Source organism: Anopheles cruzii, chromosome 3, assembly GCF_943734635.1.
Source record: "Anopheles cruzii chromosome 3, idAnoCruzAS_RS32_06, whole genome shotgun sequence".
Classification (NCBI taxonomy): Eukaryota; Metazoa; Arthropoda; class Insecta; order Diptera; family Culicidae; genus Anopheles; species Anopheles cruzii.
The window spans coordinates 27,151,736-27,168,248 of record NC_069145.1 but is presented as its reverse complement, the minus strand read 5'-3'; the positions used below and the strand labels follow the sequence as shown (position 1 = coordinate 27,168,248).

The 16,513-nt window shown below is 48.9% G+C and overlaps 1 protein-coding gene across 2 annotated transcripts; it reads left to right on the top strand.

The window, feature by feature from the left end:
- The first annotated feature begins 4,114 nt into the window (after positions 1-4,114).
- On the top strand, positions 4,115-16,050 carry LOC128269716 (acetylcholine receptor subunit alpha-like 1). Of its 2 annotated transcripts, none has more exons than XM_053007108.1 (8): positions 4,115-4,303; positions 9,990-10,034; positions 13,927-14,036; positions 14,362-14,542; positions 14,620-15,080; positions 15,165-15,388; positions 15,464-15,723; positions 15,847-16,050. In XM_053007108.1, exons 1-8 carry the CDS (start codon positions 4,115-4,117, stop codon positions 16,048-16,050), a joined length of 1,674 nt encoding a protein of 557 aa, XP_052863068.1. The 2 variants fall into 2 exon arrangements, with proteins under 2 accessions (XP_052863068.1, XP_052863069.1); XM_053007109.1 differs by having other exon boundaries at positions 15,464-15,727; positions 15,851-16,050.
- The last annotated feature ends 463 nt before the right edge of the window (positions 16,051-16,513 follow it).

The window sequence follows — 16,513 nt, the reverse complement described above, 5'->3', positions numbered from 1 at the left end:
TTTTTGCTGCCCCACCCGCTGGCTGCCATTATTAATTATGAATATGTGATTATGCTCGCGTCCCAATCGGCGAGGTGACGGTGCGGGCTGGCCGAGCTTCCCGCTACCTGATGATATTAGGACCCGTTGAATGGTACACGATATTTGACAGGCATTATGTACTCGCCCGGCCGCCTAATTTGAGGCGACATGTAACATCATCCTGGCGTGTCCTCGGTGGTGGACGCTTACCACCAAGGCGTGACCTTCGGCTCGCTGTTAGCTATCGAAAGTGACACATCGTCTTCAACCTTGGAACTTGCCGTGTCGGTTGACTTTTATTGTGGTTGGCTAGATTAAATTTTTTTAGAGCGCTTCTATTGTGACTAACGGTGGCGAAATAACGAAAAGATAACCAAATCTACTAAGCTACTGCAAATATTTGGTACTAAGGCTTGGGAAAGGACGTTCAAAAATATTATGAAAGTAAGTCCACTTAAGTAATAGATTTAAACTTGTAGACTTTATTTTCAAATATAATCAACTTTTCAAATCTACTAGCAAATCAGCTAATGTCATTGGAAAAGGCAGTTTATGCTCTTTGTATAAAATAAGATTTTTAAGAAACCGATTAATCAATCATTGAACTGATTGATTAACTTGGTGTTGTTTGGCACATTGAGAACAGGTTTTGCGTTAATGTGCATCACAAGGTCCTTCAAATTATTCTTTCCAATTACTTAGCTTCATGTTATTTTTACGCGCTGCAAATTATACAAAACTTGCAAACATTCACTCCGACCAGAACCCGTATGAATTGTCACAAATAAATTCTAATTTCAACAGATTTGCGAAAAATTCCGATGTAAGCATGTGGCAAGTGAAATAAAGTATCACCGCACAGTTCGAAACGCCACCGTGAAAATGTTTCCATAACTAGGTGCAAAGCCCAGTTTTATTCGGCCTCTCGCGCTCGGTCGAGGATTATGTGAAACGGGCCGGAATCAATATTATCCATCATCCAATAAATTTTTCACACCATTAAGGTGCTCGGTTCCGAAAACTTCCTGCCCGCAAACAGAAGCCCCATACTGGAGCGGCAGGGCGGAACCACGGGTTTGTGCGGCGCTAGGTAGGATGTTGAAAATCATCAAACCCCTACTCCGCACCCCCATTCTTCGACCTCCGCCCCTCCTTTGGCAACCTGCAACAAGTAGCCCATCGGGCGGAATGTTGGACCGCGGCCGGGCATGGCACACAATAGAGCGAATGGAGCGACAGGCTCCCGGGGAGGAACCGTGGGTTTTTTGGTTTAGGTGTTAGCACGGTGGTGAGCTAGGTGACGCAACCTAGGAACAACATGTGGCCGGGTCAGGGTATGAATTTTCACTCAATCACCAACGCCCGTCAACGTGACGGGTGTGAATTTGCGGCATTTTTTGGATTAACACTTGTTGAACACTCCACGACGACGACGATGACGGTTTCAATCACCAAACATGACCTGCCATCGCCATCGACGATTGAAAACAATCGGCACCAGCTACTGTGTCCACCCACCCGGCTGGGGTGGGATCTTCGATCGGGTTTCTAATAGCCAACAGTCGACACTCCTATGGCTCTTCTTTCTCTCTGGTGGCTCATCACAAGCAGTCCCCGTGTATCACTGTCGCTAGTGACAGTGACATATAAGACGAGCGCCAGAAACATGCTAGAATTATAAACGGCGGAGGAACCGGAATGCTTGTGAACTCGTCAAGCATTCGAATTAAATAGATCTCATGATTTTGGGATCTCAAATAATATTGACTCAATAATGCAGAAGAGAGAACATTGCCTGAACGTGCTTAATTAAATGTGCACTAATAACTTTCACTCGAGCGCTCGCAATATGAGCTAGGCGTTTCCTTCCAGATATTCCGATGTCACCTCAGCACAGCTTCTACATCTGCAGAAGTCGTTCGTTCAGTTTTCTAATCGCATCCGAACTCCGCTCTGCGATGGCGCAACTAATTGATAAAAACCGGGTGAATAGGATCCCGCCGAATGTAACATTATACGAAACACGTCGCGTGCAACGTGCCGGTGGCCCTGCGCTGGAAGCCGAGCCTTAAATGCGTCGTTAGACGCGTGATGCTCGCTCGCTCTTCCAGGCATTACGGATCCATTTCTAATGGGAATAAATTTGCCTAGCAATTACAGAGCGGCGTAAGCGGAACTGCTTCTACTTTCGATTCCACCGCCATCGCCGGCGTCGATGCGAAAGGATAACTATCCAAGGGTGGCACGAGCGCAGCAGACAGTTGCAAAAATCTACACGTTCTTTGTGCGCCAAATTGTCGTGTCTTCCGGAGTGTCGAGAGCGAGTTGGGTTGGTGCTGCTGGTGTGTGGCGCATACATTTCGCACCAGCCACCAGGCGCCTCCATCCGAATGAAGTGGTTTCTGCCACGAAAGCCACACCCCAGCTCGCCCAGCGTGTCATCTACAGCGTGCGTCCCGCCGCGGGCCTTTACTACCTTCGCCAGCCACCCATGCATCGAACATGCAAATCCGGCAATGGCGAAATTAACGGCCCTCCATGATGTTGCCCGGGTTCCCAGGGCGCATATTCTGGCATCGCAACGTTGATGCATAAATTGGTGGATTATGCATGGAATAAATAATTATCTGTTGCGGTATCGTGCCCGGGTTTTTGGAGGGGTACTTTTTCCCTCGAACTGCACGAGAGCCCACCCGGAGGAGCGGCCACCCGCGCGCACCCCGTTTCACCGCCGAAACCGCGCTTCAAAAATAATATGAGATCGTACAGTTTGCGGGTAAATTAGTGGTGCAGGAATAAATTCCTCCGTGTTCCGACGGTTGCGGCGCGGGCCATGTTGTGGTGTTTCGTGGCCGGCTGTAGTGTAATCAAAAGCGAGAGCTGCATTTTCGGCAAACCGTGTGCAAAATACACTTTAGCAATTTGATTTAATTACCTTCACCCAGAGTCGCCAGGCCCTGGGTCCACCGTTCTGAGTGTGTGTTTACGGGCGAAACGGGGAGTGCTTCGACGATCGTTGACCTGGGCGCTATGGTCATCCCATAAATGCACCGCGCATGAATTACAATATGGTGTGGTTGGGTTTTATTTCTTTCGGCCATCCCACGGTCGATCGCGCGAGCGGCTGGCCAATGCTAAATTGGGTGCTAATGATTGGTGGTTCGCAGTTTAATGCGCGCATTTTTATGTGCTCCACCCACGTTACACAATCGAAGTGTTTTGAAATGCCTTTACACGCTAGCAGCGCAATGCGTTGGGTAAATTTATTTGTTCCAATTTTGGCTCGGTTCCGTGTTTTTGTGGATCAAACCGTTTGGTAGTGAAATGCTGTGGTTTTGTTTTATCCCCAAATAAAACGAGGAAATATCGCTCTGTTCATCAAACTATTGGAACTGCGGTTGTAAAATGGTAATTAATTGTCTTGCGAACCTTCGTACTGTCCATCAAATGCAAGCATCAGCATTTGTCAAATTGTCATCGAGTTGAAGGATATTTGGAGATTATAAAAGTGGTTTTAAAGTAACTAGCGGGAAGACTCAAAGTTTAGTTTTGTTCGATGAAATCTAGTGATTAGTCATGAATCATCCAGTCATGGATCATTCATCCATTGCCATACGTTACTGAGCTTTTCTTAAGCAAAAGACAAGAAATTCTGTTTCATGATAAAGTTATTGAATGTGTCATGGATCTTAATGAATTAGGAATTTATACGCCCCAATCGAAACATTTATCAATATATCTTCTACTATCAAGAACTTCCTCGTAATCGTATATGGAGAAATTGTACGGTCGTTTAACATTTGCTTTTTCATTTTTATCTGTTGTTTCCCTGATTAACTACTCGTCTCTCCGAACAGCTTCTTTGAGCCAGCTGGCGCTAACCAATGAATGCCTTAATCTCAATAAGAACCTTATCTACTCGGATCAATATTAGTTTTCCGATGAATTACTAATCCAGCTTTACAGTAATCCGCTGAAGTCCACTCTGCTGCCGCGGCGGGCGGCCGTGTTTCGCGCTCGCAACAGCTTGTCGAATTCGCAACCAATTCAATTATCCCTTCTCTTGCCGTTTCAGGGGTGGACCTGGCCTAAGATGGGGAGCGTGCTACTCACGGCTGTGTTCATAGCGTTACAATTTGCTACCGGCCTGGCCAACCCTGACTCCAAGCGTTTATATGACGACCTGCTGAGCAACTACAACCGACTGATACGGCCCGTGGGCAACAACTCCGATCGTCTGACAGTCAAAATGGGTCTACGACTCTCGCAGTTGATTGATGTGGTAAGTTTTGCTGCCTACGCCGTTGATGCTTTCCAATAAGTTCTGCTTTGCTGGGAAACTTCGGTCCGTGCGGTCACAACTACATTGCTAAACATCTCGGAACTGGGCCCTGAGGCGGTGATAAGGAGGAGGCCGACGGAGGACGTTTCATTACTCAAGATACCGGCCGCTATCGTCCGCCACAGCGTCCAGCGATTCATCATCATTAGCGTAACTTACCCTACCGGAACTCCGGATCTCCGGATATGCGCCTCGGGGGCTCAGAGAAAAGTTCCATCCGCCGGAGAAGTTCGTGCTCCGCCAACCCGAGCGGCACCATTCTTACCGAGCCGCAGTTCGCTTTAGCGCCACGACAAAATAAAAGAGAAGTCGAATATTTTCAGAATTTCTCCCGAAAGTAGTGCGCGTCACAATGCGCCCACAGCAGCAACGGAATGCGTAACAAACCGACGATGACAGGTCGTGTCGTGCGGTTTGCCGACGGCCAAATGTTGCCCGGTTCCGGGAAGCTTAAAGTGCTTCAAGAGACTGCGACCCCCGCTGAGCGGTACCGCCGTTAGCAACGCTGGTCAGTCCGATGTCCGAAGGGCCGTACCCTCTGCGTCATGGTTTCACGCAAACGGCACGAAATGCGGACGCTTCGCTCATTAAGTGGAACGAGTAATTAATTAAAGGACTGAAAAGTTTCGTTTTTAAGTACGGACATTAAAAATAATTACGCTACTCTCGAGCAAGCGCCGGCATCTCCTCTGCGGAAGCGGCCACGTCCGCGTGACGACGATCGGACAAGCCTTCGGTCGGTCGGTTTGACAGGTGAAACCGATACGGCACCGAAGCAACTTTGCGCTAGTGTCACTGGCGGAAAGTCCCGGCAGATAGGAGCCATCTTTGCTATCCACTCGAGGAGTGCACCAGAGCCCAGGAAGAATGAAGCTTCTTCATCCCGCACTTAAGATGGATTGATACGAATCAGGCAAATGGAATTTGAATAAAACAGGTCGGCTTTGAAGCTGAACAAGCGAACGCCAAGAGTTTAAACGGTGGAACGCTTAAAGAAAGATAAACATTTGGTCGTAAATGAACAGTCGTAGTTGAAATGTTGGAATTATCTTAAATCTCATAACATGTTTTCTTTCTCAAGAGGCTGTGACTTCAAAATACCCATAACATCACGACGTTTCGCAATGATGTGCTCTGCTTGAATTTGTTTGAACTCCAAAACAATGTTTCATGAAAACGAAAAAATATCCGACTTGTGGAAACTGTCTATTAAAATGGATCAACTGCTTTATTAAATGCCCTTTTTGGATGTGACAACTATAGTCGTCTAATTGATGGATGACTTTATGAAGTCATCAAAGCTTTGGGGTAGACTGGTTCAGATTCACTCAGTCGATCTATTGCATTGCAAAACGTGTAAACTTCCGTTGAATGCTTTTCAAGCGTTTGGTCCAACGGGGCACCACACAACACTGGCATCATCTAGTATCGGTTGTTCTAGACTGCAATAAAGTGCTTTAACGCAGGCAAGGTCGCAGAAGTCCTTAGGCATTCTCAAAACTAATCCAATTTGTCTATATGCATTAGTTAGTTCGAAATGGAGGATGGAGCTTAGCTTAGAGTCAAGCAGAATACCTAGATCTCGGCCACAGTCAGTGCGCTTCATTTCAGTTTTACCCAGCTTATAATTGAAAATAATAAGCGTTCGTGAACGTGTGGCACTAATAAAATTGCGTTTATCACTGCTTGGATAAAATTGTTCCTTGCTTACGAAAATACTGAGATCCGAACAGTCATTCTCATCACTCTAGCCACATAGAACAGTTTTGTACCTTCAGCATACACGTGTATGTTAGCACGATTGTAGAATTCTACAACAGAACGGATAGATCATTGATACAAACGATAAACAGCAACGGGCCAAGGATGCTGCCTCGCGGTACTACCGAAGTGCTCAAAGATGATGAAACATGTGAGGGGATCCTTACTTTGTAGCTGCGTGCAATTAAATATGTTTATAACCTGTGCGACTCTTTGTCGAACGCTGTTTTTAGATCAGTTTAAATTGCGTCGACTTGCAAACCTGCATCCGTTATACTTTGCATTTTGACAGAGCCGTTACCGTAAAGCTAGATGACTCCGTAGTATTGGATGAAAGTTGAACTCTCTTGAACTCCCACACCTATTCAAGGTTGTCCACCGCAGGCTCAACCTAGGTAATATTTGCCTTGATGCCAACAAACACTCTAATGCCTCGACTTAACGTGCTCGTCAGCAGATTGCGATCACAACGACGGAGAAATTCCAACGTGCATATTCTGGAATATCTCCGTCGATCCATGTCTGTCGAAACAACGATATCGCTATAGTCCTCGACCAGTACCATTCTGAGGTCATCGATCTTGGGATGTAAGCCTCTCACATTTTGGTAGAAGAGTGCGAGACCTCGATCGTTGAACACATCGGCAGGAATCGGCAGTGCCGTTTGAGATGTCCGCAGGTTGCAAAGGTCGATGCATTCCGGGGTATTGGCATTAGTGCTGATGCTGTAAAACGTGGTTCCTGGGTGAAAGTGGCGATCTCTAGAGTTTGCTCCGCGCTTGTTCAACAGTGATGTCGGCACATCTCTCTTAGCCAATGGATCGACTATCGGCTTGAGAAATAGTAAGCCAACCGCGTGGGAATCGACAAACGCTCTGAACAGAACACCATTCACCACGTGGTCGGCAGGAGAGCCTGATGTCTCAACGACCGGCTTTGGGGCAACAAAGGCTTTGGGTCTCGGTTCGATCGAAAAAGCGCCGGTGCGATAATCAGTGGCGAAGCGAAAAGTTTTTTCTTCCTCATCGAGAGATAGTTTGTGAGTAACAGAAGCCATGTTAAATCTGACCGGTGAGTAATTAGAATTCCAAATGAACGGTGTGCGTGGTTATCGGATCAGTGATAGCGGCGAAAGTGATAACGCAGGAGTTGTTGTGTGTGTGTGTAGCGCAGCGAGCGAGTAGAAAGTATTAAACTGTGGTGAAATCGTTGCGTGGTGTGCGTTGGAACGTTGAGATGACGGCATGGTTGTAGCGTTTACTTATCGGCATCGTCGACGTGAAGTGGTGATCGTGTTATCGGATAATGAGATCAGTTGCGACTGGGACAGAATGCGAACGTAATTCCAATCCGTATTCTGAAGCGAATCAGTAAACATGTTGATACGAAAATGACAAAAAAGCAGCGGACTATACAATATGAGCACAGAAATCAGGAACACTGTAAAAAGACACGCACAAACAGTATTCGGACAGGATTGCTCTAACTAAATCTTTAAAATTAATAAACCCAAATATTTCCAGGCCACCAGAGCCAATCCCTAAACCTTCATCGCAACCCAACGATGGCTCGGAAAGGTTGCAGCATTTTCTCAAAACTTCACACCCGTTCGTTCAGTCGACGAAATGAAAGCGAAATCGCACGCCGACCATGGAATGGTGCTGATTGATAATAAAAGTGCTGCTGTCTCGCTATCGGACGGGCGTCGATTTATTATGCGACGGTTAACGAGTTCTCACGTTGGGCTGGGTGGACGAAAGACGCCGTCCGGCGTTGCCTTCGCGCGAACCGAGAAGTCACCGTGATCGGCCTCCCTCCCGGAAGGCAGCTGGTCAACATCTGGCAGGAGAATAAATTGTTACCGAGCCACAAGGGAGCATCGTCGGTCGATGGCCGGGGTCCGGGTTGCGCCATAACGTCGGCCATCATTGTCATACCCGCGCCCCACTCGGATCGTGTGGTTTATTATTGCACGGTCCCTTCGGAGCGGATGCGGCATCGCAGCAAGCCCAAAAGACATCGGGCGGCCCGGCCGCTCTGGTGGCAGCTCAATATCGTGTAAATTTTTAAAACCATCGTTGGATGATTTGATTTGCAAATCGATTCGCCAGCATTTCCGCCAACGACGACGACGACGACGACGGCCACGAACCGTTTGCCGAACCGGAGGAGGATTTGTTTCGCTTTCCGATGCTCTTTCTTCCCTACTCTGTTTTACGGCCCCTTCCCGATAGTCGCCGCCATCTTTCTGGGTTGGTGGTTGGACCCGGAACCACAAGCTCATTTCGGTCATAATGTGTCCCCTCGAGGGGTTACCCCAGGAGGGAAGCAACATCAACCACTTTCGATCGATTCACAACTTCGTAGCCGGGCCGCCGGACGACCTGCTGCTGCTGCTGCTGTTACGGGCGGTCAACAGATTGCCATTTTCCCGCGCGAACGCAAACGGGAACGGGGCGGGACAAAGTGTTCCATAAAATTCGAGAATCTTCCTCGGTTTGATGGTCGGTCGCAACCTCTGGCAACAACTTTCCGGACCCCGTGCAACGATGTGTTTGCACCGCCGTGTGGCCTGCATAAAAGTAATTTACGAGCACTGCCCCGGGGATAACTGCCGCCGCCGTCGGAATATAGGGCGGGCTGAAGGCTCCCTTTTCGGGGCGAACCGAAAGGGGTTGTCCGGCCCGGTGATGTATTTCCTTTTAAGGTTTTTTTTCGCTTTTCCGTGCGATGCAAACGAAGCACCGTCCCTGTCCGAACTCTGCCACGTTACATTTCTCTTTTATGCTCCCCCGAAAGTACAACATCAGCTGCCGCTGAAGACCGTTGGTCTATATGGAAAGTGGAATTGTAATTGGCCATTGGGAGTGTTCGATTGAAGAAAAGTGCAATTTTTTCTACGAAAGAGAGCCGTCTCAGTGCGAGTTCAGAAAGTTTGTGCGTCGGGATACCCGAAAGCCCTTCCCCTGAAACTTCCAAATTGCTTATGAAAAACTTGACGAAGAACTTGACGAAGAGAAGACAAAGGCATTGCTACACAAAGATTGTGGCGACCATTCCAAGTAACTTAATCGGGAAAACAATGCGGAAATCAAGTTGCACACTAAGCGGACAAACAGTGTGCCTCTGTGGTGGACCGCTGCGGCACGTCCGGCGCACGATACTATGCTAACAAACTAGTTTCTTCAACATTACTTCCACACCATTGTTCTCCGCTGCGTCATTGCGCTCGGCTCGCTGCAAGTCTCTGGTCCGGAACATGAGTTTGGTCGACTCATTCTCCGGTCGACTTTGCTCTGACCCCTCGAATGTCCAACTTCATCGCTCACCCCATCGGAACGAAAGACGATTTTTCTTCAATTTCGGAGAACCCAAACCCAGCGCCCCGGGTCGATCGGATGTCCGAATAAATTAAGCCTTTCCATTCCGATTGCTGTGGCATCCATCTTCTTCTGCTGCGTCTCCGGACGTCCGGTTGGGGCGCAACGGCCGAAGGGTGGCACTTTTGTCCGGCGCCAGTAGCAGTTTACAGATTGATTTACTGGTCCTGGCCAGGTATGGGACGCTCAGAGCATTCTTCGCTTTCGGTTCGACTTCGTCAATTTGTATGCTAATGATTGGAAAGTGAATTATAAAGAAATTTTCTACCACTCACCGTTGCGCCCTTTCGGCTCCCGCTCGTACACGTACACTCGGCAAAATAGTGTCGAGAACACTGCTCACGTTTCGGCATTTTATTCAACTTCACAACATGGTGGCGCCAAAGGCGCCCGATGGCGATCCGTAATCGTAAACCTCCGAGGGTTTGTTCGGAAGGACACAAATATTCATTCCGATTCGTTTCTTTCTTTGCTTCTCTTTCCAGAATCTGAAAAATCAAATTATGACGACGAACGTGTGGGTAGAGCAGGTACGTACAGTGCTATAGCGATCATCACACTAATGCACCGGTCCCTGGTGCGATCCGCCAGCGACAGAGCCAGAGTCACCTTGCGTTGATTGTATTACATGTGTCCACTGTATTCAGATCATTTTGTTGTTCCGAGCGATAGTCATCTTTTTTCAGAATTCAAACTTCCCGAACAGTATCAGCTGCAGGATACTCAGTGGACAGCGGTTGGCAAATAGCGACCGGCAGTTTACGTTCTCCGTTCGCATCATGTGACTATACTCGTCCGAAAGCTCTTCCCGTAGCGGATACCTGCAAAGGCATGGGTTCAATCGGATCAAGAATTGATGGCACCAGGAGTCGCAAACTCACGTGAAAATGACCCGCAGTATGTCGACGGTCATTGATCGGCCCTTCGGGGGTAGCAAATTGCGTGCTTCGCAGATCGAGCGCAGGAGACACTCCTTCATGTGGAAGCCAAAGCTGGAATCGGAGGGCCTAGCTTCTAGTACACCTTGCGGTTGACGGTACGCTACGCAACTACGGTACTTACAGACTCGGTATTGTGCTCTCCAGATGATCGTACAGACTTCGCCTGTCACGGTAGTGATGGTAGTGCTCCCAGCCCAGATGCTGGCTAATGTTAAGATGGTTACCCTCCGCCCAGAACGAAGGTCCGTCTTCGTCGTCGGTGGCGGTGCCGCGGGTTCGCATCCGCTTGATAGATGGATTGTTGTAATACAACCGATCGTTACCGGTTGTCTGCCACAGTTTGCTCTTCCATGACTGATACTTCGGTGAACCGGCTGCACTCCCATTGAAGGGCCTGGCATTGCCCCAATCAGCGCGATCGTTACCCCAACCGGATGGCACCCAGGTGTCCGGGTGTTGGCTAAGATACTGTTCGACTTCTTTCGGCGAAAGTACATGGTCGCTGGACGCATCCTGCTCGACGATGGGGGGCTTCGGTGTTGTTTCGTCAGGATACATGGCCACGTCACCTAGTCGCAGGGTGGACGCGTGGTACAGGTAGTCCGGCAAGGGATGATACATATCGTACTCGATCACCAAGTTGTAGCCCCGGGGTGTCTCGAACATCGATCCCTTCGCACCGGATATGGTGACCTTCGGAGGGCGTAATTAGTTGAGCGCACGACCGCGAACAGCGACCCGATACTTACGATAAAGGCAGCACCCGGGGGAAACAGCAGAAATCTTCTCTTTCGTGATAGTATCCGCTGCCGGCCGGATGAAGGCGACTCTGTTGCGTTCTGGTGACACTGGAACTCTTCTCCAAGAAACACCACCAGCAAGTAAATGGTGAAACCATAACTCGCCCTCATTGCCAGCACAACCGGGGTCAATACCGTACGGAGTACCTATAGCGACTGCTTGAACGCCAGTGCTCTCAATACTTGTAGCAGAGCAAGCAATGTTCTTCAATCCACAAAACACCGACTGTTTGTGGAAGAAATTAACAAAAACTTCCAAACAAATGGCGGGGGCGCCAACGGGATCCGTCGATGGGAGCTTTCTCTTTTGGTTGACCAACTTGTTTCATTGCCGTAGAACGTAAATGCGGACACAGTGCGCGTTGTGTAAACTTTAACTGTTGGGATGGACGGTTGAAACAAAGTTAGTTGAGTTTCTATCTCAACTTGAGTATCTATAGTTGATCTTATTGAACTGTTTTCTATGATTATTCATCCAAGTTCTATATTATTATAGCAACAAAATCACCACAAAAGGCTGTAGGAATTAATATTCATTTGTACTTCGAATAACCCGAACGATAAGATCCAATCAACTATCAAGCAAGATTGTGGTAATTTTTCAACATTCATAAAACTAACTTACTTTTTATTTGTTAAATTAGAAAAAAAACCTTAAGTTTAGAAACATACGTGCCCCACTACATTTAATTTGCATAAACTATCATCGTTCTACCCACTAACTTGCACAGTTATCACTTCCTCAAAGCAAATATTTATAAACTCGTACCTTTATAAATTAATAGTCAAATATCTGTTCAAATATTTGTTCAATTTTTGCTAGCCAGGCGGAGTGAACACTTTACAAAAGTCTCGAACGTTAAACATTCTGAGTAGCGCTGGGTCCCAATAAATGTTTCCGTGGTTCAGTATACAAAAAAAAAACAATTGAACAAATATGAATAAAGCCTGCAACATACAAGGCGGCAAATGTGTAAAAATTAGAATAACAAATATCAATAACTACCGGTCGGTTACAAACAAAGCCACCCACCAGTTACAGCGCACAGCAAACATCCATTCCATTCCCATGCAAATGTCGGCCCCGCCGGCAGAGGATTGTAAAGAATATAAGCAATTAAAATTAATGGACAACATTGAAACTTGAACAAACGGTAACGGCGATCGGGAAACGGAAGCGGGATGCCGAAAAACGCGGATGCCGTCCCCTCGGAGCCTATGGGAAAGGGCTTAAAAGCTTGCCAAAAACTGGCCCCGCGTGGTGCTGTGATGTTTGCGCTATTTAAAGGCTCAACTCCCGCTTCCGCGAATCGGGTTCAATGTGGCGTGAAGCCGACCGTCCGAATTGACCGACAGCGGGGCATCGGTGGCTAACGAGGCTTTTCGATAGCGAAGACAAGCTGGTCGACCCCCGCGAATGGTCACCATGGGACCGACCGTGGCACATGGGACTGCAGCGCAAATAAAACCGTAGCATAAACAGTGCACCCCGAAGCCATTAAAATGCAGTAAACGGAGCCCTTCCGGTCGACGGGCTGACCACGCCGCGCCGGTTGTGATGCGCGCCCATCGCGCTAATGGTCAGCCAATGGCCGACTTCTCGCCGTTGGCCATCAGTTGATACGGTAAACAGCGCGGAAATTTACGAGTCAACCACCAGGGCGCGGGAGTTTGTTGTTGGTGCGTAATGGCGAGCCAAAGCAGCTGCCATCATAAATGCGCAAAATATGGCCCCGACAATCCGACGGTCCGGTCCCGGTGGTCTCCCTTTTCCTTCCGATGGCCGCGGCACAGGTTGTGGTTTTCAGCAGTGGCTCCCATTCAGATCCGTTGCAGTTTGTCAATCCTCTTGGGGGAACGCGGAGAAACAAACGTTTCTCTTTCTTATCGTTACAAAGATTTTTACAAACGGACAATCAATCCGGGGAAGAAGGGAACAACCTCGACTGGACTCTTGTGCCACTTTGCTGTGCCCTCAACTCAATCTATCTGTCGATCTTCGGCCAATAGACGGACGTAGCCACAACTGCCTTATTCTGCTGGCCAACCAAGCGGCCTGATCGGCTTTGTGGTCAGCCTGTGGCTCAACTGGCTGCCAATCTGACCGTCTTGGAGTTTCCCGAAACCCATCAACTTTTTGTTCTTCTTGGATGCTCTGAGGCAATCGTACTTCAAGGCGTTGGAAACTTTTGCGGCCGTCAGGTCGCGTTGAGTGAAGTAAAGCATCTGGTTGAGCAGAGCCATAATTGAGCTGTCACTAGCAGCAACCACCACATAAAAGGCGCCTCGGGCCGGTTGACTTGCCGACGGTGGTCGTAGTTACGCCAGGATACCGGGTTGCCACCGGCGGACCTATCATGGCGCTAAGGTGTGGTTAGTAAAAAGACTTCAAACAGTTGACCCAATGTCCCGTGCCCCGTAGATTAGTGACGCTAGCGATGGGTCCTAGCGCTTGACCAATGGACAGCTGTTTCGCACGATTTACGCCGAACGGAACGGAGCGCGTTGTTGCTAGCGACCGAAAACTAAGGACCATTAATTGCCAACCAATAAAAGACGCAGCAGTAATACAATGAACGCAAAATGCTCTCTGAACCAATATCCTGACAGTTTGCAGTTTGCTTGACCATTTTGGGGGGAAAATTAAATCAATTTCTGCTTCTCGCTCTCTCTGACCTTAGGAATGGAACGATTACAAGCTAAAATGGAACCCAGATGACTACGGCGGAGTGGACACCCTGCACGTCCCATCCGAACACATTTGGCTGCCAGATATAGTGTTGTATAATAAGTAAGTGTTGACTGCCCAACGGTGTGGAGGCTTCAAGGACCTCTGGGGATGATTTATGAGTACGGTGCCAGGGGTCCATCGGCTGTCACTAATCGCTGCAAGCCCGGTGCATGCCCGCTGCACGAAGCGGGGCCTGAAGTTCAAGTGATTCGTGGCAGCGTGGCCACTACAGGGCCGTACGGTCGAGTGGAAAATGGATTGGTTTGATGGCAGTCGTTCGACTAACGTGCCCTTGACTCGCTCTCTCTCTCTCACTCTCTCTCTCTCTCTCTCTCTCACTCTCTCACTCTTTCTCTCACTCTCTCCCTGTCGCTTTCCCTGGCAGTGCGGACGGTAACTACGAGGTGACAATAATGACAAAAGCAATTTTACATCATACGGGTAAAGTAGTTTGGAAACCACCTGCCATTTATAAATCATTTTGTGAAATCGATGTTGAGTATTTTCCATTTGATGAGCAAACATGTTTTATGAAATTCGGATCCTGGACGTACGATGGTTACATGGTAAGTGGCGTTTGGCTGTTACCCGTGCACCTCCGGCAGCGCTAACGCCCATTTTGCCTCTCCTCCCGAACGCACAGGTCGATCTTCGGCATCTGCAGCAGACACCGGACTCGGACAACATCGACATCGGCATCGATCTGCAAGATTACTATATATCAGTTGAATGGGACATTATGAAGGTGCCTGCCGTTAGGAATGAAAAATTTTATAGTTGTTGTGAAGAACCATATCCGGATATTATATTTAACATAACGTTAAGGCGAAAGACACTTTTCTACACCGTGAACTTGATCATACCTTGCGTTGGGATATCGTTTCTCTCCGTGCTAGTGTTTTATTTGCCGAGTGACTCCGGCGAGAAGATATCATTATGTATAAGTATACTGCTGTCGCTGACCGTGTTTTTCCTGCTGCTCGCCGAAATCATTCCGCCGACGTCGCTCACGGTGCCGCTGCTCGGCAAGTATCTGCTGTTCACCATGATGCTCGTCACGCTCTCCGTCGTCGTCACGATCGCGGTGCTGAACGTCAACTTTCGGTATGTCCCCGTCGTCGCCCCGTCAGGTCTCAGTTGCCAACGTGCTCTGCTAATTCCGCTCCTTCCGTCCCCGTCTCCACTTAGATCGCCCGTCACGCACAAGATGGCGCCGTGGGTGCATCGGGTTTTTATAGAACTACTGCCTAAGGTTTTATGCATACAGCGACCGAAGAAGGACGACGATCCATCCGAAACCGAAGACCAGACGCCGACCGACGTGCTGACGGACGTGTTCCAGGTGCCGCCCGATGTGGAGAAGTACGTCGGCTTCTGCGGGAAGGAGTACGGCACCGACTTCGACATACCCGGTAAGTCCGGGTGGATCCTCACCTAGGGGAACCTGCCACATCATTAACGTCTGCAATACGCTCTCTCCTCCGTAGCACTGCCACCTTCGCGGTTCGACGTGGCCGCCTCGGGCGGCATGGGGCCATGTTTCGGTGAGCCCCCACTGCCAGCACTGCCACTGCCGGGCGGGGACGATGATCTTTTCAGCCCGACCGGCAACGGGGACATGAGCCCGACCTGCTGCGGTGACCTGAGTCCGACCTTCGAGAAGCCGTTGCTGCGCGAGATGGAGAAAACCATCGAGGCGTCCCGGTTCGTCGCTCAGCACGTTAGAAATAAGGACAAGTTCGAAAGTGTAAGTAGAACCGTTTGAAACCGAACATCCTCATTCCCTGCTCCATTTGGGGCTACTCGGATGACCGATCAACTAACGCGTCGTGCGCGCTTCGCTTCTCCGTGTTTTGCTTCCTCCCTGCAGATAGAAGAAGACTGGAAGTATGTGGCGCTCGTGCTGGATCGACTGTTTCTCTGGATCTTCACGATAGCGTGTATCCTCGGCACGGCGCTCATCATTCTGCAGGCCCCGAGCCTCTACGACACCACGCAACCAATCGACGCATTCTACTCGAAGATCGCCAAGAAGAAGATGGAGCTGCTCAAAATGGGCAGCGAGAACGTATAGCATCCGCCCGGGTTCGCATCCGCCGTTTGGAAGTACATTCTAAACTGGATGCGAACCCTGGTCAATGAGGATGACCACTAAACGCCAATCAAGTCGCGTAACTATTGACAACGGATTTCCGCTGTTCAACACACACACACAGACATGCAGACAGACATTTTCACGGAGTCACACCATCTCCACCTATGCACAGCAACACCAAGACACAACGAATCGGTGCGATGGCTTCCTTCGATTGTCAGACCTGTCAGTTCCACGTGTCCACGTGAGTCATTTACACCGTTCTCCGGAACGATCGGAACACGATAAAGTGGGGTGTGAGTGGGGGGCTTCAGCATTAGCATCAACGGCGCACGGCTCCTGAGCGCTTGAGCGCGGTGCTCGCCGAACACCCCTCTTGCAAGCATATGTCAATAACAATCAAATTAAGGTTAATGAAAAAGTGCGCCACAAGCAGCGAACC